General features: G+C 42.5%; 1 protein-coding gene across 5 annotated transcripts in view; it reads left to right on the forward strand.

Moving 5' to 3' along the window:
- The first annotated feature begins 2,354 nt into the window (after nt 1–2,354).
- LOC114843939 (cadherin-18-like) overlaps nt 2,355–24,849 on the forward strand; it is a 58,386-nt gene continuing 35,891 nt past the window's right edge. The window contains exons 1-3 of one of the 5 annotated variants that reach the window (XM_055503699.1): nt 2,359–2,535; nt 18,344–18,587; nt 19,484–19,616. In XM_055503699.1, the coding sequence (XP_055359674.1) occupies nt 18,481–18,587; nt 19,484–19,616 (240 nt within the window). In that variant the 5' untranslated portion in view covers nt 2,359–2,535; nt 18,344–18,480. Of the gene's footprint in view, nt 2,536–18,343; nt 19,617–24,849 lie in introns of all 5 variants that reach the window. The other 4 variants (XR_005896866.2, XM_029130812.2, XM_029130813.2 and 1 more) reach the window with 4 other exon arrangements.

Consider the following 24,849-nt stretch of genomic DNA (forward strand, 5'->3'; position numbering starts at 1 on the left):
GTACAGGTGGGCAGAGTGAAGTAATGGGTAGGGTTATTGAATAATGTATAAATATAATATACATATTGTACAGTTGCAGTGGGTAGCATTGCAGGTGTGCCCGTAGGTGTGACTGTGTGTCTGAATGGTTGTTTGTCTGTGTGTTGCCCTGTCTGTCTGTGTGTCGCCCTGCGATGGACTGGCGACCTGTGTACCCCACCTCTCGCCCAGACAGCTGGGATAGGCTTCAGCACCAGGAGTCCCATAGTAGGGAAAGCCTGTTTCCCTCATGGAAACAGGCTTTAGAAAATGGATGGATGGATGGTTATCAGTTGTGGTGTGAGAGATAGTTAACAGTGCTGATTATTATACAGTCTGATAGCAGCATGTATGACATGATATCTCTCCTTTACACAGCAAGGGTGGATTAGACTACCACTGAAGTTCTTCTCTCCAGAGCAGACAGTGAGAGACCTGATCCATGATGGATTTCAGTTTAGCCAGAATCCTTCTCTCACCCACCTTGCAGCCCAGGACAGAGCAGGTTTTTGATGACCTGTCTAGTCTCTTCCTGTCCCTCAATGTAAAGCTTCTGCTCCAGCAAACCACACGTACAGGATGGCTGATGCCACCAAAGAGTCATAGAAGGTCTTTAGGAGTGGCCCCCTCACTCTCATATCTCACTCATTGCGGTCTCCTCAGCAGGTAGAGTCTGCTCTGACCCTTCTTGTACAGTGCATCTGTGTTATGAGTCCAGTCAAGTCTATTGTTCAGATGCACACCCAGGTACTTGTAAGAGTCCACTCCCTCAATGTCCCTTCCCTGGATGTGCATCGGTGGGATGACAGCAGGCTGCTGTCTGCGAAAGTCCACCACCATCTCCTTTGTTTTCCCTGTGTTGATGAGGAGGTGATTCCGCTGGCACCAGTCCACAAAGTTCTGAGTAAGTCCTCTGTACTCTGCATCATCTCTTCATCATTGGTGATCAGGCTGATCAGTCATAGAGAACGTCTGCAAAACACAGCTGTCCTTGTTGTGTCTGAGCTCCGACGTAGAGGATGAAGAGAAAGGGGGCTAGTACAGTCCCCTGTGGGACCCCCCACTGCAGGTTAGACAGTCCCTGGCTCTCACAAACTGAGGCCTATGTGTGAGGTAGTCCATAATCCACTTCTTCAGATTGAGGTCCACAAAAACTACTAGTGCTTCCTGGTTTCCTCTGTACCTGCCCCAGCAACGGTCAGTCTGAGAGGGGGCGGAGTTGGGCTAAGAGGGGGTGGGGCCAGCCGGCTGGAGCGCAACTGCTCTGTTCGCCAGTGTTTTTCCTTGCATACACATACAGCACTAATATTCAATGGCTGAAGGTCCCGCTGTAGATTATTTAGAAGACACCAAGTTCTTCAGCACAGTCTGATATTCGTGGTTAGTTGTATGAGCCAGAGAACAGCGCCAAAGAGCTACGCTGTTTGGAGGAGGAACCGGCACCCACAGCAGAGGGGTGTCTAAGCTTATGTTGCTAACGCTAGCTTGTATATTAGCTCTGACTGGCAGGCAGCAACTAATTCAATATTACTTCATTTTGTAGGCAATATCGGCTTCACCACCGCGATTCCTCTTGGATGAAGGTGTGGATTCTACTGCTGACAGGGGAACGTGTGTGTTATGGATCATTAGTTTTGTGCTGCTTGTAAACATAGCAGCGGTCAAAAAACAGCCAGTTGACAGAACTGTGGAATGAGCACTCAGTGAAGTAATATATAGATCGTCTATTGTCCTACCTTGCGCTGTAAAGTTACAGTTATAAGCTGCTAAGTTCCCTAGTCACTAGTCATTCGGTGCTGGGCAGACATATGGCCAGCAGACACCCCCCACCTGCCCTCTAGTGGCCAAATGTGACAGATGTGGACAGGCTGGACAATGACAGGACACTTTTTATATTTAGTCAGATTGCTTTTATTGGCAGTTTAGGTACTATAGTGGTGGAAAAACATTAGAAATCCACAGTAGGAAATCCACCATGTCTTTTATATGTTTGCAGTAGTGGCTCCGTTGCCTGGCTTTGATTCCCATCCTCACCCAGGGGCCCTTCTGTGTAAAGGCTGCACATTCTCCCAATGTCTGCATGTCTCTGAAGTGACTGTCCATGTGTGGCTCTATGCTGACCAGTGCAGGGTGAACCTGTCCGCTGGGACCCTGAGGAGGATGGAGCTGTTCAGAGGGATCATTAATGGTCATCAGTCTCATCAGTGTTTAACCCTGTCTCAATGTTCTGCCTGTCTCTATGCTCCCATGTGTGAGAGGAAGCCAGGGCTGGTGAATCCAACCAAAGAGCTGGAGGAGAGAGAGAAGGAACCAAGCAGTATCTCTGTTAGAGAAGGGGGGGGGGGGGGGGGGCACAGAGGCAGGCTTTTATTCTTAGCAGCCAGAGTGAGAGGGAGAGACATACATACAGTCGCTGGATCCCTGTGGCGGCAGATGTAGAGATGAGAAAGAAGGAAGAAAACCGATTAGAGCAGAGCGGCGAAAGGCTGAGGAGTCAAACACATCTGTCCACATGAGGTAACAGCCATCATTACATCCACCTCCACCTCTCTCCCAGTCGATCTTTCTGTCTTTCTCTGTTGATTTTTAACTTGTGTCGCTGATGTAACTGCTGCAGCTGTTTCTGTTGTACTTAGGTGTGAGAGCTATGAGTCCATTGTGTGTATTGCAGTATGTCTATCCTTTTAGACAATTCTTACACTGTATGATTGCACAGCCTTTTATGGGCAGACCAGCTGGTGTAATGGTAGTGATGAACTCCAGGCAGCAATGAAAATCATTTGCCAGACTGTGATCAATTTTCTGCGGTGCTACACAGACCAGGCAGCAAGGAGTTTCAGTTTGGAAACACTCGTATCGGTGGGTCTTCATAAACCAAAGAGAGTGTGATGTTCCTCACAGTAATGAGTCAAATGGCTAAGTCTCTTAATAATGTGAGATTCCTCTTCTGAGAGTCTGAGACCATCGTGCAGTTTCTTAGCGAAGGAATGAAATCCTGTTCTTGCAACAATTACAAATGTATCAATGAAAATAAAGACGTACAGTATGTTCAGAACGACAAAGCTATCAGTTCACAGACTCACGTGTTAGCTTGATACTAACTTATTAATGGCATTAGCATTATTAGCAGTTGGTCTGGGGCTTTCTGAGAGTGATCATGGAGTGGTAAAAATACCTGATCACCACTGCTAAACAAATCATTAATAGTAATATAATACGTGTTTCCATAGTCTCTCTTCTATAGTTGTCTAAATCAAGTTTAAGAAAAGTTTTTATGTACAATAAATACAATACAAAAGAAGAAGTTATTGTTCATAAATCTAAAAATATTGGCCAGTTACCCCACTGACACTCTTATCCTACTGTACTAATGATATGACTGTCAGCCATCGGTGCTCACAGCTACAGTGTTTAAAAATAAGCATAAGGCATGAAACCCAAAACAACAAACGTCTGAGAGCAGATCAGAATTCACTAGATGGTCCAGTTATGTTAGTTAACGTGTGACTGTAAAAGGCTGCAGTCCTTTAGGTCACTCTGGCCTTCATTTCTGGCCAACACTGAATGATCATGTCAGCTCTGACGCATGAAGTCACAAAGAATCACACTTGTTGTACATACGGATTTATGTCATTTATATGGGCACACTGAGGGAGCAGCTGATCAGGAGCTGATATTCATACAGACGTCTGGACAAAGTAAAGAGGAAAAGAAATCAATGTGTCCTTTAAGAGGGGCCTTATCTCTGAGGAAACCAAATATTAAGTTATTAGCATGATTATCATGATGTGTGGTGAACAGACAAGCAGCAAAGCAGACATGGAACTGACCCTCTTTTTATTAAAGTCTATCTGTCTCATGTACGTAATGTGTGTTGTTAATGTTGTGTAGATCAGACAGTGTCAGACAGACAGTGACAGTGATTAGATGAAGGGGATACTTTTGAGACAGGTATCATGTGTTTAGTGGCTAAGGAAGCGTTTTGGAGCTTGAATGTTGCTAATGTGAAAAGTCATAGCAGTGACATTCAGTTGTGACCAATGGTTAGAGGCAATGATGGCGACTTCACCGTCGCTAGAGCAAAGCACAGAGTTGGTGATAGAAATCTCAGCAGCAGGACAGATCATCTTACTACTGATGTGAAGCCTGACATATCCAGGGTAAGGTTAGACTATAAGACCCTTCACTCTGCAGGCAGACGTCCTGCTCCATTATCACAGAAATCTGTTAGCTTGAACATGAATGTGTTCAAATCCAAACAGTCTGGATGGTGTTGGATTCACTAGAGACCACAAAAGATGGAATCCTTGACCCATTTCTATCAATGCACACAAACTTCCCCAGATTTAGGCTCAGGCTAAAGGTGCGATGGCTCCATGGCCCAAACTCCATCAGGCTTGTGTGGCGTTCATACTACAGTATATGCCTGGGGGCAGTGTTGTGCGGGGGAGGGACTGGCTAGCCTTTAGCCCGGTCACAAATGCATGTTAAAAATGGTTTTCTGGTAGTGGTGTTTCAGGTGCTGAAACCCCTCAATGAATCAAACATAGACACACATGTTGTAGAGAACCTTAATCAGTTTCATTGTGACGTCAAGCACTGCAAATATCTCCCAGTGCATTGTGGATGCTCTGATGTGTTTTACTGAGATCAGATAGACAATACACCAAGGATGAAATCTACATTTGTACTGTAGACCTGTCATGAGGTCTGGTACGGAGGTCTGTCAGAAGGTGTGGCTAGTTTTATTGTTAGACCACAGCTTCTCATTTTGCTCCAAGTAACCACATTTTTACTGCAGCTTAGTGGCATCACAACGGCTAAACGGGTGCATCGCTAAGGATTTCTAACTCTGCAGCGAGCGGAAAAAAATCAAGATGCTAGTCTCGTTTGAACCACCAGGTGGCGAAAAGTTGTTTAGAAACCTTCAATGCCATACAGTATAACTGAGGTCCGACTGTTCATGTCTAATGTTCCAGTTTTACTTCCAGTCACATGATTCATCACCTGTTATCAGTTTGTAATTAGCCTTGGTATTTAGTTCCCAGTACTCACCTCATGCCTTAGCCAAATTGTTGTGAGTTCACTCCTCTTTCCTGGGATTATCTTGTTCGTGCCTTGTATCTGACCATAGCCAGTTTTCCTGATTGGCCTTTGCCTTGCCCTCCTGTGCCATAGCCGAGCTTACCTTGTACTGACCCAGCCTGTTTTTGACCTCCTGCTCTTTTTGTGCTTACGCTGTCTGCTTTTGTGTCTCAACCTCTGCTTGTACCTTGGATAACGATTTGCTCATTAAACGAACGGTTACTTACCCCTTGGTCTCTAAGCTGTACATGTGGGTCCGATATGTCAAGCTGCCTGATATCATTAAGTATCTGTTGTATGTATGTGATTACTAAGCACAAACAACATTTTCATGTTTCTTATATTCTTAATATTTTAGATTATTATGCTATCTTCTCAGATGGCCCACAGGTTAAGCTAAGTGGTTGTTGAGTGCAAATCCTTGCCTTCGAACTCCAGTGCAACTTCAGATTTTCGGTAGCGTTTAACTTGTGCTTTGTGTCCTGTTTTTTGTGAACGATTAGGAGCGTCTTGTCCTTTACCCATTCACCCATTTCCTGCCGGCAGGCGCTGGCAGCGCCTAAGTAAACTGTGGGTGAAGTGAAGCACAGTCAGAGCGGTGCAAGTCTCAGCTGATGGTTGAAAGTGAATGCTGCAAACTAAATAAACGATTGAGGCTTTCAGACCAAGTGTTCTGCCCGTGTCTTTGGTATTGGTGACATTTTTGGAGATTCTTTTCTTTTTTTGCAGCAACACTGGGCTTCTGTCTCCTTGTAGACTGGTGTTGTTTAGCGAGAAGCACCAAGAAATCCAAGCCTGTCTAACAACTGCATTACATATCAGGCTGTTTAAAACCATTGATAAAGTAAATGTGTTAATTGTGGTCTGATAAACGGTCACACAAAATCACAACGGTAGCTTTACTAGAACATACCCTGCATACGCTGCATCATAACTGTTATGGTTCCTGGGGCCGTTTTGTATTTCCTGTTTTATTTTGTTGGCTTCCTGTCTTTCTGTTTTTGTTCCGGGGTCGCTCCTGGTCACATGACCCCGTAGCCGGTTTCTATCATGTAATCAGTTAAGCTATAAAGGCTCTGGCACTCACCTCATATCTCTGCCAGATTGTTGCGTGATATCCACCACATTCCAGCATACCTTTGATTGTCTACTTAGTTCAAGATCGTGTTTCTGTCCCTGACTTCTGCCTGTGCCCTGCCTGTATCTTTGCCTTGGAAGAACGCTGGTAACGTATCTGATTGTCTGACCCAGAGAAAGCCTGCTCCTTACCTGGTACCTTTGCTGTGTCGAACTGTTGCCTGTCCCTGGACCCGATTGAGCCTGTTCCTCCTGTACTCACCATTCGAGATTTTTCTGTGTATGACCTGGACCGTCTGTACTAACCATTGAGGAATAACGACTGAGAATTCTACGCTAACGACACGTGTCTCCTGTTGTTCGCCCTGTGCATGTGGGTTCGACATCTGCCAAAGCCCGACAATAACACAGCATGGCATTGCTAATAGCCTGTTGGCTAAGATGCTACAATGATGTCTGGTAGAAACACCAGTTTAACGTCCGCACAACTGCATCGCCTCCGCAAATCACGGGCATAACGTCACACTTCAAACACATGAATATGAGTCGTCATGTGTGTCTGATCATTAAATATAATTAAAGTCATCAGTCAGTGAATTAGCTTGTTGCTGCTTGTGGAGCTTTCAGGATCTGCTGTGCCACGTCAAAGGACTACGATAACCTCCTTGTTCATTAGCCAATCAGAGCGTGGAGGCAAATAAAGGTCACATTTTTTTACTTGTAAATTTAGACACAATTTTTGTGTAATTTTAATGCCCCAAATTATAAGTGTAAGCATGGTATAGCCCCACTACGTCTACAGGTACAAATCTGACTACGCACACACAGATTGGTTTACGCATAATATGACCCTAATTTGACTCCATGACTCCAGCGCTGACAGCTATGTGACGTTCCAACGATTATTAATAGGCAAATGCCTTGGATCAAGTTGTCAATGCACTTGTGTTTGTTGGTAGTTGCAAAAGTTGCTAATGTTTTTAATAAAACAGTATGTGAGATCCGATTTTCGTGGGTTCTTCAGCCTCTTGTTTATCTTGTTTATCTGTCTTTCCAGTCCTTCTCCGTAATCGAGTAATACTCGTGCATAACGTACTCTTTGACCTTTCGCAGGACATTCTTTGGGACTCCTTGCTTTCCATCAGAGCCCTTGCAGTTGAATTTGTGGCATAAGGTGGTGGTGATTTTCCCCCTTCTTTCTTCGTGGAGTTTACAATCTTTCATGGCGAAGGTCCGGAGTGTGCGCTGAGCTGCGTGGCAGGTTTGCAGGAAAAAGTGACTAGTTCCATGTAAAAAATAAATAAAATAAATAAATAATATGGAACTGGGATGATTTACATGATTGTACGTTCAACTAAGCAACAGAACTGGAGTATGGCCAACTTCTGGAATAAACTGCCGTTTCAGTCTGGCATTGCACATGCTAGAGGACATTTTTTTCATGGTGATTTCCCCCACATTTTCACAGGGGAGTAATCCAAAATTGTGATGAGGACAGCCTAGCTAAATTACTGCCTACACGTCTGGTATGGGGTGCCAAATGTAAAAGGACATTTAACTAAACCTAAAAATCTAAAAATCTAAATGTAAATGTTAAATGTTTGCATTTAACATTTAACATTTACATTTAACATTTAACATTTAACATTTACATTTAGACTTTTGCACATTTAACTAAATGTGAGAAAACATGTTGTGTCATTTAGTTAAATGTGAGAAAACTAGTTATAGGTGCTCCTTTTACATTTGGCACCCCATAGTCTGGGTGGTGCAGCTTTTAATAATTGGGAAAGCCTTCCGGATGCAGATAAAGCTGATTATGAAACAGTGAAAGTGAGACTTAAAGCTGTTTTTGGACAGACTACTTACCTTTCTACTTTTCAATGCATTTTAATGCATGCACCCGCCTCCCTGGCGTGGCACTTCCGGTATTCACTGCTGAAATTAGCAGACTGGATTTGGACACATATGGACAGGATGCTAAAGAGGGTGAAAATTTCAGGATTTTCTCTGCTGGGATTGAACCATATCTTCAACTCCGCTGTCATGAAAAGGGGGGGACACATTGGATGCTGGTTTGAAGTTTTTATTGCAGATTGAAAATGCACATCGTGCCAACAAGATATTTTCAGCCCCAGACAATGGATTATGTTGCGCTTCAACACCCGTATTACCTATTATCTGCTCTACTCAACTTCTTGTAACTTCTGCGACTCCTGGTGTACACTTAGCCACTGCAGATGACCTCAGGGACATGCAAAAGACACTACAGATGCTTTCTGACAATGTTGATCAACTTCAGTTAGATGTGATTTGACAAGGAAGAGACAAACATGATGGCTCGTCTGACTACAGGGGTTCTTACAGAAGCCGGACCTCTCCTCACAGGGGACAAAGCCACACCCAGTATGACTCTTCATATAGAACACCTTATAGAGACACTTCCTCTGATCGACGCTCATTTCATAACAGTTACTACAGGACACCAAGAAATGAGAGAATGGTATGATAGACGGGAGTCTCACACTTGTTCTGGATCAGCTGAACAGGAAATGCGGGGATACAGCCCATCACCTAGAAGAAACAGACATGGTCAATTTACTGAGTACCATTGGAACAGACGTCAGTCTCGCCTCTCCATCTCCAGGACTTGTACGTTTCAGGTCGAAATCACCCACTTCTGATAAATTAAATTACCAGAAGTTGACAATGGGAACCAATTGCCAGCTACAGACAAAGTCACTTCAGGTCGTAAGAAACTGTATCAAGCCACTGATTTCGGGCTCGGACTTTCTGATTGCAAATACTGTCATTGTAAAAGCAAGCACTATGGCTCTCATAGTGGATGATAAGGAAGTGCCATTGGTAAACTCGCACAACTTCGTCCTTAAGTTGAGTAATGTTAAGGTGTCTGCCATTGTGATTATTCCTTTTATGTCGGAGGTGGTGATCATAGCTAACCTTGAGGCCCCACTTAAAGGTCTGGTACCACATGGTTATGATGGTGTATTTCAACCACACTATAATAATGAGACTCCTACTGGCTTTGCATGGACTGTGGCACAGTTTGAACAAGGCTCCATCTATGTAAAAGCCAACCCTTCATCTGACAGTGTGGTGTTACGGAGTGATAAACAAATATGCACCTTTCATGCTGCAGGAGAGAACAACAAAAATGAGTATACTGTAGTGGAAGGGTCTGTCAGTAATGTAAATGTGGAAGAGACAATGATCTTAGAGCCACCTGTTTTCACAGAAACCTCAAACCCGGACCTTTCTGATTCACAAAAGAACCAACTGACAGACATGACAGACATTTTTCTCAGATGTGTTCAGTCAGCATCCACGTGATTTTGAGAGAACTAATCTCATCACCCACAAAATTACGACATGCAGGGACACCCCAATCTCACAAAGAGCCTACTGCACCTTTCCTGCCATCAAAGCCGAAATACATCAGGTGGAAGAGCTGAAAGCTCAAGATCTGATTGAGGGCGGTACAAGCCCCTGTGCCAGTACGGTGGTGATGGTAAAAAAAGAAAGATGGCTGATACCGGTTTTGTGTTGATTTTAGAAAAAAGAATTCAGTAACCATCACCGATTCGCATCCACTTCCAAGAGTTAATGATAGTCTGGACGCATTATCTGTCAGTTTTTCTCTACCGTGGACATGTCAAGTGAATATTGACAAGTGGAAATGGATCTGGAAATGACCCAAAACAGTCTTCACTACAGGTGATGGATTATTCCACTTCAAGGTCATGCCCATGGGCCTAAAAAATTCACCACCAACATTTCAGAGGCTTATGGAACTAGTCTTGAGAGGACTTCATTGTACCAAATGAGTCATTTATTTACAGTAGATGACATCATCTGTATGGGAAAATACTTTGATGATCACATTAAAAGCCTTGCAGACATTTTGACACAGATTAGACAAGATGGTCTAAAACTAAATCCACAGAAATGTGAGTTTTGTAAACCGGCAGTTAAGTATATGGGTCATATTGTATCACAGGACGGTTTGTCACTGGACCCAGTTAACACTCGTTGTATAGGTGAGTGGCCTGTCTCAACGTCACCTACTGATACATACAGTAAGGGCATTTCTAGGACTATGCTCGTTTTACAGGCGATTTGTCCACAAGTATGCATTCATTGCTCACCCTCTACATCAACTCACACAAAAACAGGTACCATTTGAATGGACAGAAGACTGTGCGGATGCATTCAAGACTGTGAAAGATGAACTGAGACTGACCTCTACTCTTATAATGGCCTTTCCTAACTTTGATGAAACTTTCATTGTGAGCACAGATGCCTCTAACTATGCAGTGGGAACAGTACTTGCACAAATTCGGCATGGGCAAGAAAGAGTAATAGCATATGCAAGTCTTCTGTCATTAAGTCATTAACAGTAGAGGTTGACACTTTTACGTGCTATGACTGTAGGTGAGAAAATTGCCAGCGGCCCCACAGGAGCTAAAAGCGCAAGAACACGACTTTGACCAATAATAGTCAGAGATAGCCTGTGACAAACATTGTTGATGTCACGATCTGGGTTTTGTTTCTTGTTGTTTCCTCGTCTTATTTTGGTTCCAGGTTCCATTTCCGGTTTTATTGTGGTAGCACTCCCGGTTTCTGTTTCTGCTTTACTTCCTGTTATCAGTTCTGTTCTCCCTAGCTCATTACCCACACCTGTCTGTAATCAGTTAATCACTCACCTGTGTATTTAGTCAGCTCCTGTGTCCTTAGTTCCCTGCCAGATCGTCGTTCGTGTTTCTTGTTCCTTGTGGTTTGTTCTGGTTTTGCCTTGTGTATCCTGCCTGACCCTGGACTAACTACTGACTGTGAGTTTTGCTTTATCCCTGCCTGTACTTTCGCTGAGCCTACTTGTGTACCGAACCCTGCCTGGACATTGTATCAGAGATTGCCTGCTCCCTTGTTTTCTGCTTACTGAACTCTTCCGTGTATGACCTGGACTGCCCGACCCTGCCTTGAGAAATAAACCTGCGTTTAATATTCATCTTGCCTCGGTGCTGTGCATGTGGGTCCTTTATCTGCCGTTCCGTGACAGTTGATACTACTTGTAGTTGCACATTCACCTCCTGGATGCATTCAAACATCCAGAGGCAGCACTGAGTTGAGCTCAGGGAAAGATTGTAGCTCAGTCTGGTCACACTCACATTTCCTGTGTGGTACAGTAGTTATGGCTGTTGCGTGTCTGACCGTCCATTACAGTCTGGTATAGACCACATCACTCTTGTCCTCCAGGCAGTGTTTGCTGCATTAATGGTTCCCGTAGGTCTGAGCCTCTGTGACGTAAACACGCTCAAGTGAAGAGCTGACCCACAGGTCACGTGTGTCATCCATTGTTAGCAGCATGAAGTGCAGTGCCTTTGGGCAAAGCGTGTGATTTTGAGCGGGTTTAATAGTTTGCCTTGGCTCACATTCAGAGAATTAGTGCTGCTAATGTTTCTGACAGCAGACTCTCGTGGGACCATGGGAGTTTGTGCTCTTTCGAATATTTTGCCTTGGTCTCCTGAAAAGTAAATCAAAAGCAGTGATCAGTTTAGAATGAACTTTTTCTTGTAAACCAGTGTCATGATTGACAGCTTGACTTCTGGATTCTGTCTTTTGTTGTGAAGGTTCATTTCCTGTTTATGCCTGCCTTTATGCCATTATACATGCCTGCCACTTGCACATTGTCAGATGGTTTGATAAGCCAGCTAGTTAGCTTAACACATCATTTCAAACCTGTTCATATGTGAAACAGTCATTTATATAAACAGTGATTTAAGTTAGGAGGAATCCTAGCTGATTAAAGCAGTGGACATTCTGCTCAGAATCTGTACCTTGTAGCTATGGATAATGAGTGAGAAACTACAGTAGCTGTGGCCTATATCTGGAGCCTAGACTGAGGTATGAGACTCAGCCTCCTATAACAGGACTATCACATCAACCCTCCTCCAGCTCAGCTGACTGGTTTCCTGCATCAGCTACTCCGTCCTCCTCCTGTCAGAAAGTCTCTTTATCCAACATGCAGAATGTGACACACCAACCTGTGCAGAGCCTGGATCGACTACAAGAAAGCCTATGACTCAATGCCACACACATGGATCACTGAATGCTTGGAGCTGTACAACATCAACAGAACTCTAAGGGCCTTCATTGCAAACTCGATGAGGTTGTGGAGAACCACCCTTGAAGCCAATGGGAAGCCACTTGTCCAAGTATCCATCAAATGTGGCATATACCAAGGAGATGCACTGTCCCCACTGCCGTTCTGCATCGGTCTGAACCCTCTCAGCCAAATAATAAACAAGACTGGCTATGGATACCGACTCCGGAATGGGGCCACCATAAGTCACCTCCTCTACATGGATGACATCAAGCTGTACGCCAAGAGCGAGCGAGACATTGACTCGCTTATCTACATCACCAGGATCTACAGCTCGGACATTGTTATGTCATTTGGACTCGAGAAATGTGGGAGGATGGTGACAAAGAGAGACAAGGTAATCCACACAGAAGGAGTCTCACTCCCAGAAGGAACAATAGCAGACATTGAGGAAAGTTACAAGTACCTTGGAATACCACAGGCGAACTGCAACCTTGAACAGGCAACAAGCAATGCGGCAATAGCCAAATAGCTCCAACAAGTAAGGCAAGTCCTAAGAAGCCAGCTCAATGGCAAGAACAAATCCCGGGCAATAAACAGCTACGCCCCGCCAGTGATCAGATACCCTGCGGGAATAATAAGGTGGCCAAAGGAAGAGTTACTATGCAATAACCCTGCAATGACCTCATACTCACCCCAACTGTACTGCTTTGTACTGTGCCACACAAACTGTTCTGTAGCTGTATTCTCGCTTATCTGTACTGCTGTTGTGAGAAGTAATTTCCCCACTGCGGGACTATTAAAGGCTTTCTTATCTTATCCTAATTTATATTTTATTTGTTCTAATTATACTATTTATTACTTTATTGTAATTATTAGCACTAAAATTACTGGCAATTTTTATTAACCAGCCAGGAATAAATGACAAAAGACAAAGACCAAAAGCTTCCTCAGTCTGAGGGAAGCTCCATATTATCCTCCAGTTTGGCTGCACTTTACACTTGCAAAGAACTGGTTCATTCATGAACAAAAGACACAAAAGTGAGTTGACATGACTCCACTTCCACACAACTTCACCGGAGCCATGAAAACCAGATATATTTGTAAACTACTTAACAAGAAAATTCTTCATGGATCCATAACTTTTAGGGTTCCGCTCAAATCAAGGGTTTGTTAACATAATGCTGCATGAAGGAATTTAGTTACTGTCCATACAGTAGGCCTCCTTTAGAGGACCAACAGCCTAGTGGTTAAGGCACAGAAGCTCCCAGCTAGAGACTCCTTGTGTAAACTTGCCTCTGGTGTCTTTTGTTTACCACACAAATTCAAGTGACACAATATACAGAGATCTGTGCACCCAGGCATCAGTGCCTCAAGAATGGAGAGACATTGTGCCTGGTTGTACAGCAGGAAATCAGCATCATCATCCACCATATCCAGTAATACAAGGACATCTTATTACATATATGTGTTATGAGTTATGCCAGCTAATATTCTTCTGTGTCATTTCAATCACCTTTACTGCCAAATGTTACCACAAAAAAGTGCAGGAACCTTTACCATTAGTAAAGTTAGGCATTATCCTCTATTTACAATAGGCTTCACTTAACACCTGTAAAGAACTGGCTCATCAGTTGAACAAAGGACTGTGAGAAGGTGTGAAGACCACGTCCCCCATGAAGGACATAAAATGTAGAAGCTCCTTGAGAAGCATTTCTGCTCTAAAAGAATGTACCCAACTTTCAGCCTACCTGGTTTAGAAAATAGTCAAATGAACTGGATGTTTATAAAATCTGTAAATAAAACTTATTAAAAAGAAAGAAATTGTGGTAAATTATTAATTATTTTAATTACAAGATTATACAGTACATCTAATTCTGTGTATTGTCATGGAGGATAATTATAATAGTTAAACAAAAGATCTATGATGTACAAACACGCCTCCTTAACCTCATGCATTGCAATTAGCTGCTGAGCTAAATGTATGTGTTCTCACAGTGTTATACAGTAGTTATTCAAATGTAAATTGTTTACACATTTTCAGAATCTTCAGCAACATTACCAAAAAAGAAAGAACAATTTTTTTAAAACAAGAGTTTGTAGACAGGTTACTATGTATGTCATGAATTTGGACTCATGAACTTACTTCTTCGCCACTTCCTGTTTTATTTTATACCACATCTGGTCTAGTTTGTTCTGTCTGCTCCACCTTGATTCAGCCATGTGATTCATCAGCTGTCTTCAATCAGTCATAGCCATACATTTAAGCACCAGTATTCACCCTAGCCCATTGCCAAATTGTTGCATGTTCTCACTTAACTTAATCTTAATTACTTTCCAACTCTATCTAGTAAATCCAGTTTGTGTATGACCGTGCTACCGATCTGGTTTTTGACCACCTTGCCTAGCCCTCTGGTACCTTTTGCTTTTACCTAGCGTTATTGACCTGAGTCTGTTTTTGACCTCCGCCTGCCTTAACCTTGTCTGTGCCAGCGAGCCATGTGATAATTTACTGTATGTACAGAAATGATTTGGTCATACATTTTTTGACATAACGGACACAATTAAATTTAATGCATCGCGCATTATGTGGCTCAGATACAGCTGCCTGTAATTTTACACTTAGCCACTAAGTTCCAGAAACCTTCCTGCATGCATGCATAGATTCCGTTGCAAATAGTCCATGGCAACGAGTGTCAGCAGTGAGCAGCATGAAGTGACAAATTTAATGACCCAAAAGGGAGTTCACTGAGGGAAAGAGGGAGCAGGTGTGGTCCAGAGCAGGGCTGAGGCATAGTGAGGGAGTAGAAGAAACAAAAGGGCTGGCAGACACTTTATTAGCTTTTAAGTGTTATTCAGCTTTTTGGAAAGGTGTCGGGGGACCCACTGAGCTTCACACATGGCTGTTATTATTTACACCAGAGACCAGCTGTACAGTACAGTACAGCTGTTAGCTCTGAACCTCTACATAAAGGTGAGGTTCCACCTAAAATATGGAGGAAAAGGAGAGACTGTAAAGCAGGACAAAGGTCTCCAGGAGAGGAAATGGAGCTACACACTACATGTGTCATCCATCAATATAAAAAACATCAGATCACTAGTCCGGGGGCACAGGAGTTTGGGAGAGAGTGAGAACAGAAAGGTGATGGAAGCTTGGTGATGTTTATCTACATTAATCAGCCCAGTGCACTACAAACAGCTCTGCACCACCAGGACATTAGAATATTTCTTGTCAACATCCAGGTTTGTTACACCCCAAGGGAGTTTTAACACATTGTAGCATTGTAGTGTATACCCCCCCTCCCTCGATGCTGCAGCAGTGTCAATCTCTTGATGGAGACAGCAGAGTCCGGTGCGTCTTGGTTGAGCCATGCCTCGGTGAAACACAGCAGGCTGCTCTCCCGGTGCATGCACTGCAGCCGCATAAGGTAGCTTGTCCAGCTTGTTGGAGAGAGAGCAGACATTTCCCATTGTAACGAATGGTACATATGGCTTATACCTCTGTTTCCTCTCCCGGCGCTCAAAGGAGACCGATCATGCAAAGGCCACTTTTTAGACATTCTGGAGTGTTCCTATGACTCTATGGGTCACATTTACACACACTGAACACAGTAGAAGTGCATTTCCTACTTTTTTTCACATTTTGCGACTTTATCCAATGGAGACAGACACCCTCCTGTTCTAAAAACCGTTCCCCAAGTTTCGTCACGGGCAGGGACTCATCCCTGAAAATCCTGAACCACCACCTCCAGGATTACTAAAAGCAGTAAAAATACATTAGGTCAATATATAATTTGAATCAATGCTTTGTTTGTTCCCAGGTTCATGGTATCATGATTGTGAGAGTGATTGCTCTGAATATTAATGCACACTTTTTCAGAGCAGCAGCACAAGTTAGAAAAAACAGAATAAATGTTTTTATATTATTTCAGCTGTGATCTCAAATGTTTATTTATTTGTATAACTGCTAAAGCAGTGTTTTCTATTAATGAGAGTTTTCCAGGTAAGTCGTGTTATGAATATTCAAGCTGCATAAACATTTAGCATACGTGTTAGCATTAGCAACCGCTAGTCACTTTGCAAATTGCATTGAAATAAATTAAAGTACTGTAAATGCGACATTACCATTGAGACACATCAGCCGAAATGTGGTGACTTCAACAGCCTCCTCTTCAGCTTTAGTAGGCTCAGATTTGTAATTATAGATGTATGGTTGTACTACACTACTATAATTAATATTATTGGATATAATTAATTAATATTATTATTATTATTATAATTAATTACTGTGCATGCCGTGAGTCCTTTAGTGGGTCTTGTTATTCTGTGGAGGATTGTGGTGGATTGCATCTTGCGTTGGCTCGTATCCATGAAGCCAAGGCAAGTAAAAAAAAAACAACAACAAAAAAGGTATACGCTTCCGCATAGAGGTGTGGCGAGCAGCTTCGCTTGCAACATGCCCATAAAACAAACAAACAAAAACCACAAATAGGGTGGAAAAAAACATTAAAAAACACAAAGAATAAACACAAGAGTACAGAGCTCCTCAAGAACTATTAAATTATCAATTTCAAACCTATACAATATGTCAGGACAAGATTGAGGGTATGATTATAACAATTAGTGGCAGTGCTGAGACAGTTACAACGTCAACGTCTACAAAAATGTTAAAGTCTCCCACTACAATTGTCATGATTTGGGTTTTGTTTCTAGTTGTTTCCTGTCGTCACGCCATGTCCTGTTTTATTTTGTTGACTTCCTGTTATCAGTCCTGTTCTCCCTAGTTCATTCACCTCACCTGTATGTAATCGGTAATCAAGTCTCCGTGTATTTAACCACCACCTGTGTCCTTAGTTCTCCGCCAGATTGTCGTGTTTCATCAGTGTCGCGTGTTTCTTGAGTGTTCCGAGTTTCCTGAGTTCCCTGAGTTTGTGAGTTTCCTGAGTGTCTTGTAGTTTCCCGTGTTCCGTGTTCCCCGTGTTTTGTTCCCGTTTGCTTTGACCGTCGTTTCCTGCCTTACCCTGGACTAACTAAGTGACCGTGAGTTTTGCCTGATCCCTGCCTGCATTTTTGCCGTGACCCTCTTGTGTATGACCTGGACCGTATGACCTTGCCTTGTGAATAAACCCGTGTCTAATATTCATCTCGCCTCCGTGCTGTGCATGTGGGTCCGCCGCCTGCCCGAGTCTGACAACAATGACTATCAGAGGCGCTGATTAACAGTAGTTGCCCGTAGTGTACGAAGCGTATTTATTTAGTGTCTTTAGTTTAGCCATTACCCTGCATAGCAGTGATTTTTAGTTCTTACATTTTATGTTTAGAGCTTTAGACCTGCCTTGCAATGAGTTTGTGTTATTTTTTACCTACCTGTGTTATAAGTGGCCCTGAGTTTATGTTTGTATTATTAAATGATTCCATGTCAATTCTTATTTTCTATGTTCGGATCATTTTGCAGTTGGGTTCTTCCCCTCCTACCTTTTCTCGTGACTTGGTCATGGGAGTCAAGTCATTTAAAACAGGGATTTAGACAAGAGAGATCTGATATTTAATAAACCACACTTTATTAACTTATTGTTACTAAGGTTTTGATGTTTATTAAATTCTGGTAGGTCACTCCTCTTTGATTTGTTTGTGACTTGTATAGTTAGGTGGTCAGGGAGCAGACACAGCCTTTCACTTCCTTTTTCTGCAGTTTGTTTTTATTGACCTTGTGGCCACTCTCTGTCAGAAATGAAAGAAGTGCTACAGTATCTTTCCTGCATTCTTCGCCACCAGAATGTCATCCACATACAGTAATATCTGACTGCCATGTGATGGTGTAAACTTAGTGGGGCTTTCACAATAGCCTTGGGGTAGCCTGGTGTATGTATATCTGTGATCTTTATAGGTAAACCTTTACAGGTAAACGTAAACGTAAAAATCCCTTGGGTTTGTGTGAGAGTGAGTGATAAAGTAGCTGCAGCAGTCTGTCTCTCTGTCTGTCTGTCTGAGACAGAGTTCTTCTTTTGATGTTTATTATAGATACCGTCTTTTCTCTTTCAGGATCGACAATCATTAAAGACCCAACAACCCAATAATTGCGTGAAGACCAAACGCAGATCAAGCTGTTTAATTTTTTTCAACTTTCAAGGAGGAAGGAAAATAAAGGAAGGAAGGAAAAATAGCATTGCTTTTGACGTATGAACATTATGGTGTTCAAGCTAATGTGCAGTGAGCTTTGGTATATAAAGGTGTTGCTCCTAATGTTTGGAATCAGTGGTGGATGGAGGAAGATGAAACATTTAAGGTGAGCACATTGGTGAAGAAAGATAATGGATTCATCTTTATTTTCCCAAAGGACAGTTGCACATCGATCATTGGACTGGACCGTCACACCTACCCGGCACTGCCAAGGACTGTCAAGCTCTGTATTTAACAGTATTTGTGGGTGTCTTTGTGTATATTTATGGCAATAAGACAAACTGGGGGTAGAAAAGAACCAATCAAGACTTTTTGTCTTACAATGAAACACCCATCTGGTGTGGCTACAGCTTCCTATCTCTGTCCTCTATTGGCTTTCCTATGTGCTGTCTACCAGAGTTGTGGGACCCAGGCCAATGTGAGACTTCACTCTAACCCTAAACCTAATCTCCACTCAAATTCAAGGTTCAAATCACTGACTGAACCAACTTTAATCCCAGGAGGCCAACACCTCTACAAACATCTGGGCTCAATCTCAAGTCAAAACTCGTGGGTTAAATCTAGACCTGACACTATATCTTACCCTACTGACAGGTCAATGTCAAACTTTCAAGCCACAACAATTTCAAATTCTAAGATAAAATTGCAGCATAAATCTAACCAGAGTTCTAATTCAAGCCAGCAGGTAGGATACAGATCAACTTTGAGTCAGGTGGCAAGAAATACCTCAAAGCAGTCCTCCAGGATCAGCCTCCAAACCAATACCAAACCACTGTTTGGCTTTCTGTCTTATCCAACAGCCAGCAGAGTTAAGATAGTGAGAAGACCAGAGGCAGTCCTTAACAAGTTGCCTTTACTGTCCATGCCTGATCAAAAATCGAGTCCCAACACCTACTATAATACCACTCCAGCTCCACAGTCAAATGCTAAGTCACGTTCCAAACCTCAACCTTCTTTGCAAATAAGTTCAAATGCCAAAGCCAATTCCATTACACCCATGAGAGCTGAGATGAACCAGACCCAGTTGTTGGACTCAGACAAGGATTCCTTCCATCAACCTAAGAGAGGCTGGATCTGGAACCAGTTCTTCGTTCTAGAGGAACACATTGGACCTGAACCTCAATATGTTGGAAAGGTAAGTTGTCTACTGTGGTTTGATGCGGTGAAATCACGGTCACACTGAAAACACATTTTCAGACTAAAATCGTCATTTAAAACTGAAAGTTTGATTTAGACAAACCCTAAAAACATTTAGAACCTAATTTCCAGAAGACTTACAATATAAAACAAGATACAAAATGCTTTACATATGAACAAGCAGATATAGAACCCACATATACACAACCCAACCACCAAGGAATCTTAGACTCCTTTCTTAATTGTCTCTATGTCAAACCATCTTAAAAACCTAAAGGGCAGATTGCAGGGTTTCTGGGATAGGATACCTTCACCAGGGTCACTGGTGTTCACATGCTTCTTAACATAATTGCTGGACTTGAGCAGACTGCATGTACAGTAGGAATCTATCTGTGCTATCTGTGCAATGAGAGCAAATGAGACCCATTGATTTTAAGACCCATTTGAAAGATTTGTCCTGTTCTGTGAAGAATGTAATATCGTATTAATTATAGGTTTGTGTGTTTAGCCATTTAGAACAAATTTGAACGATTATTGGTTCAGAACATCTTATCAGCGTTGACGCTCAAAGCAGCTTTCCAAGTAGAGGTCGGTTCTGGATGTTAAAATATAGGCTTTGATCATTTCCTTGTGTGTGTCATTGCAATAAATCATGCTATTGCTGGGGATAGTTGTGTTTATATTCAAGTATTTTCTTTAAATATTGACGTGAGTTGCTGTTATTATAAAAACTTAGCAATAGTAATTCTGTATCTGGATACCAGTTCTTCAAATAGTGTAAAATTCTCACTGATTTGTTTTGAAATAGTTTTGTCTATTTTTTGTCCCCAAAATAGGAACATGTATGACCTATGTTTTGTAGAATGTCTAGATTGTAAGAAATATGTATTGGCAAAGAGAAAGAAATATTTTTAGAAAATCCCACAAGGCTGTCAGAGATGTTTTTATGCTAATGTTGGATGTTAGGCCATTACAGCACTTGGATGTTAAAGAGTTTTTAAGATGGTTCGTGAAGGACAATTGTTTTTATGGTGGTATTTGCTGTTAGTGGCTTAGGAGGAAGTTGGCGACCAACCAAATGATAGAACTTTATTGATCCCACAACAGGAACATTCATTTGGCAGCTATGCAGAAAGGGGGTCGGCGGTTGCTGGTCTGGAGCTGTGGGATGCTGTGGGGGTCCCATTGTTGTGTTGGGAAGAGGGGTAGAGTGGACTGGGTGGTGCTGAGGTCTGAACAGCTGCAGCTGGGAGGAGACGCCTGGACTGGAGAGGTGTGAAGAGGAGGCCATGTGGTTGGAGACTGGGGGCTGGGCAGAGTCAATGACCTGGCGAGCATTTCCAGCCTCACTGCTGCCTGAGATGTGTTTGAGTCCTCTCCACACATCGCGGACGTTGTGCTGCTCTAGGCGATGCTCCAGCTTCTGTCTGTAGCTGTCCTTGCATCTTCTTACAGTCGTAGCACTTCAATGTGTCAGCCTTTACGGCAATCTGTTTGCATTTTCAGCGCGGTATCACCAGGTTTTTAGCGCGTTGGAGCTGTGTTACGTCTATTTGGCCTATAGGTGGCGATCAGCCCCCACACTGGCCTTTATGACGCTGTCCTATACTTATGTTATATAGGCCCATGTAGAGCCCCGGATCAACGCCTCCCTGGTGTAATGGTTTGTTTATTGTTTAACAGCCTTGATGTGTCAATTTTTTACCCTGGGTTCGAATCCCGGTGGAAGCAGAAGTTGTAATTACTGAACATTTTTATATTTTGGCATACAAGAAAATAACAAATGATTAATAGGGCTGGTTGCCTGTATTATTTAGCAGAGCTACAGCCATGTTACCAAGAGGTTCACCAGCCGGTTTCGGCAGTGAGTCATAGACGGACGTTGTTCTGCCCGCTTTCCAGTAGACACGGATCTCTGCACAGTTTTTTCAAACATAGATTTTGTTAATTTCGTTATTCATTTACAACAACATGCAAATGCTAAAAATTACTGAAAAGATGACTGTACACCCATCTAGTTTGGGTGAACAGAAAACTGTTTATCTGTTATCTGTTTATTTCGTTATTCCCTCTTTCATGTCTGGTGAATGAAAGTGGGCGGGGCCATCCACGTCCCAGAGCAGGGACACTGGGGGAAGGGGAAACACACATCAACACACAGGACAAAGATCTGCGTTTCTCTGCTGCTACAGCCTCGGCTGCGTTGGGTTGTTAGTGTCCCTTTCACCTCTACCACATGAAAATGTGTTCCTACGAAGTTGATCAGCCGCTTTCAGAATCACAAAATCTTTTTTATTCCCCAGGTTTGAACAGGGCAAACATTATTTTTATTTGTTTAAAAAAATCCCATACGGTTTGCACTGTAACGTCACCAAAAACTACGAAAAAACGACAGTACAGTTTTAATAAATGTGCATTAAAAATATAAACAGAAAACGCTTGAAAGCGTTTCCTTTTTATATTCCGTTTATTTCGTTATTTTCCCTTTCACCTGTACCACATAAAGTCACTGCAGAGCTACAGCCATGTTCCAAAGAGGTTCACCAGCCGCTTTCAGCGTGACACACGCATGGACACAAAACTCATCAAAGTAAAAGAGACCTCAGTGCAGCGTTTGCAATTACAACAGGCTGAAGGAGGAGGCTGAAGCAGAGGAACACAGGTCTTTGTCCTGTATGTTAATGCGCCCAGCCCCCACAGTCAGCGCTTACCTTTGCTACGGGACTGATAGCCCCGCCCACTTTTATTTATCAGACAGATATGAAAGTGGGAATAACGAAATAAACGGAATGTAAAGTAAAACGCTTTGACAGGTTTTGTCTACATCAAAGCGGGCAAATCACATGTGAACGTTTTAATTTTTTTTTGTAAATAAAAATAACGTTTGCCCTGTTCAAACCTGGGGAATAAAATTGATTCTGATTCTGAAAGCGACTGATCAACTTCGTAGGAACACATTTCATATGGTACAGGTGAAAGGGACACTAACAACCCAACGCAGCCGAGGCTGTAGCAGCAGAGAAACAATTTATTCATTTTTATTATATGATATTCTCTACAAGTTAGCAGTGGTAGTCTGCCAGACTTGTGTGAAATACCATAAGAAGAGCATTTAAAAAAATCAAGTGAAAGGTTTTGGCGTCTCACAGCCACGTAGGTGCAGCTGATCACGCGCCCGATCTCCCATGGAGCTTTTCTTTGTCTCGGAGCTAAAGTATTTTACACCTATTGACCGAGTGGAGACAATATGTTAATGTCTCTGTGCCAATACGTAGTAGGGGATGGGGTTTGAAGTTTGCTTTGCAACTGAATCAACATCAGACGCCGTAACTCGCGCGGAGCGAGTTCCAAATCCACTGTGTTGCCTGTGTAATAAAACATTGTTTTTCTGCAGATATTGTGGTAAATTTCATTACGGTAAAGTATAATAATGCAGCTTCCGTTTAAAGGGCACATTGCCTATGTCTTAGTGTTTTAACTGTTTAATTGCACCAAATCGTTGAAACCAAATGAGAAAATGGAAAGCGGCTTTAAATCTTTTCAGCTTGTTTTTTCGTTTTTAACACACTGCTTTGCATAAATGCCATAACGGAAAACGGTCCGTGTATGTTCCAACTGTTTGATTTGTCCCCCAGAATAAAATCTTTTTTTCCACAAAACGAGAAAACGGGAAACGGCTTTAAATCTAATTCCAGATCTAGTTTTAAAAACACTGTTTTCAGCTCGTTTATTTGGTTTTAACACGGTGTTGTGATTAAATTCCGTTTTTCGCTTATATCAAGACAAATAAGGAAGCGGATGTTCTTTGTATTTTATTTTCTGGACAATTTACCTAGAAAACGGCTTGATTTATTCTAGAGGGGGAAATCAAACCCGACACAGTACTTACACACGAGGACATACTGTATAAAGGCAGCAGCGAGATCAGCATTTGCCAACAAACACTAGCGCGCATTGACAACTTGATCCAAGTCATCTGCCTATGAATAAGCGGCTCCTCAGCACCATCGTTGGAACGTCACATCACGTCTGCTTCAGACGGTGACGCCACTTCCCCGATTCTCCTGTTGCCTGCATTATCACATGCATACATTTCTGATTAAGCTCTACCTGGACACATCATCTGTCATTCGGGCTTTTCATTCAGAGTCAGAGCAAACTATAGGTCATTGCGGTCGGAGTAAATTTTAAGAGTTTGGTTAAACTTAAACGCTGCTATAACGAGAAAACGACTTCGTTTTTCGTTCTCTGCTTTTTTCTCAAAACGAAAAATCAGCTTTAAATCCAACTCCGTGCCTTGTGTCGAAAAAACAACAACACTTGAATTCCGTTTGTCGCTCATATAAAGATAGGACGAAACGAAACAAATCCAGTTTGTTTTGTATTTTTTCCTCATGATCAACAAACCAGAAGACGAGTACAAATATGCATATAAAATACATTTATAACACAGATTGATGAATAAATATAGATTCCTATTTTATGTTATTATACTTATATTATTCTATTGGATTGGCTGGAGGAGGGACTGTGTCTCTCGGCTGGCCTGGAAACTGTAAAAACATCAGCAGCTTCGGCAATTGACAACAAACACTAGCGCACTAGCGAGCAAAGACGCATAATAATCTATACTATTTATAATAATACATTTATAAAAAATTTTAAATATAATATAAACTGAACTACTCTACATTTAATGATACAATACCATGACATCGTTTTTTGTCCTTAATGTGCAGACACAGATAGAAATGAACAGTCGGCTCTCACATCTTTGCGCCACCTGGTGGTTAAAATGAGACTAGCACCCTGTTTTTTTTTCAGCTTGCTGCAAGATTAAAAATCCTTAGTCAGGGACGCACACGTGGCGCGCTGGCGACGCGCACGTACTGCGGTAAAAAAGGTGGTCACTTTGAAGTGCTACAACTGTATGTTGTACTTTAAGTCCCTCTGTACTCTGCACAAATCCTTCTAGGCTGAGTGGTCACCCAGGGCCTATTGTTGGAAAAACGCTGCACGGTCTTTGTAAGCAGGGGAGAGATAAACCAGGTTGTGATCAGAGCGTACTAAAGGGGGGAGGGTGCAGAGGTATATGCGTTCTTGACATTAGCACATAGAAAAGGTCCAGAGTTTTATTGTCCCTTGTGTGGCAGTTTGCATACTGGGTGAAGTTGGACAGGTGGCGGAGAGGGGGATGCAGGCATGGTTAAAGTCTTCGGAGAGAAGAATCA

Source organism: Betta splendens, chromosome 17 (genome assembly GCF_900634795.4).
Source record: "Betta splendens chromosome 17, fBetSpl5.4, whole genome shotgun sequence".
Taxonomy (NCBI): Eukaryota; Metazoa; Chordata; class Actinopteri; order Anabantiformes; family Osphronemidae; genus Betta; species Betta splendens.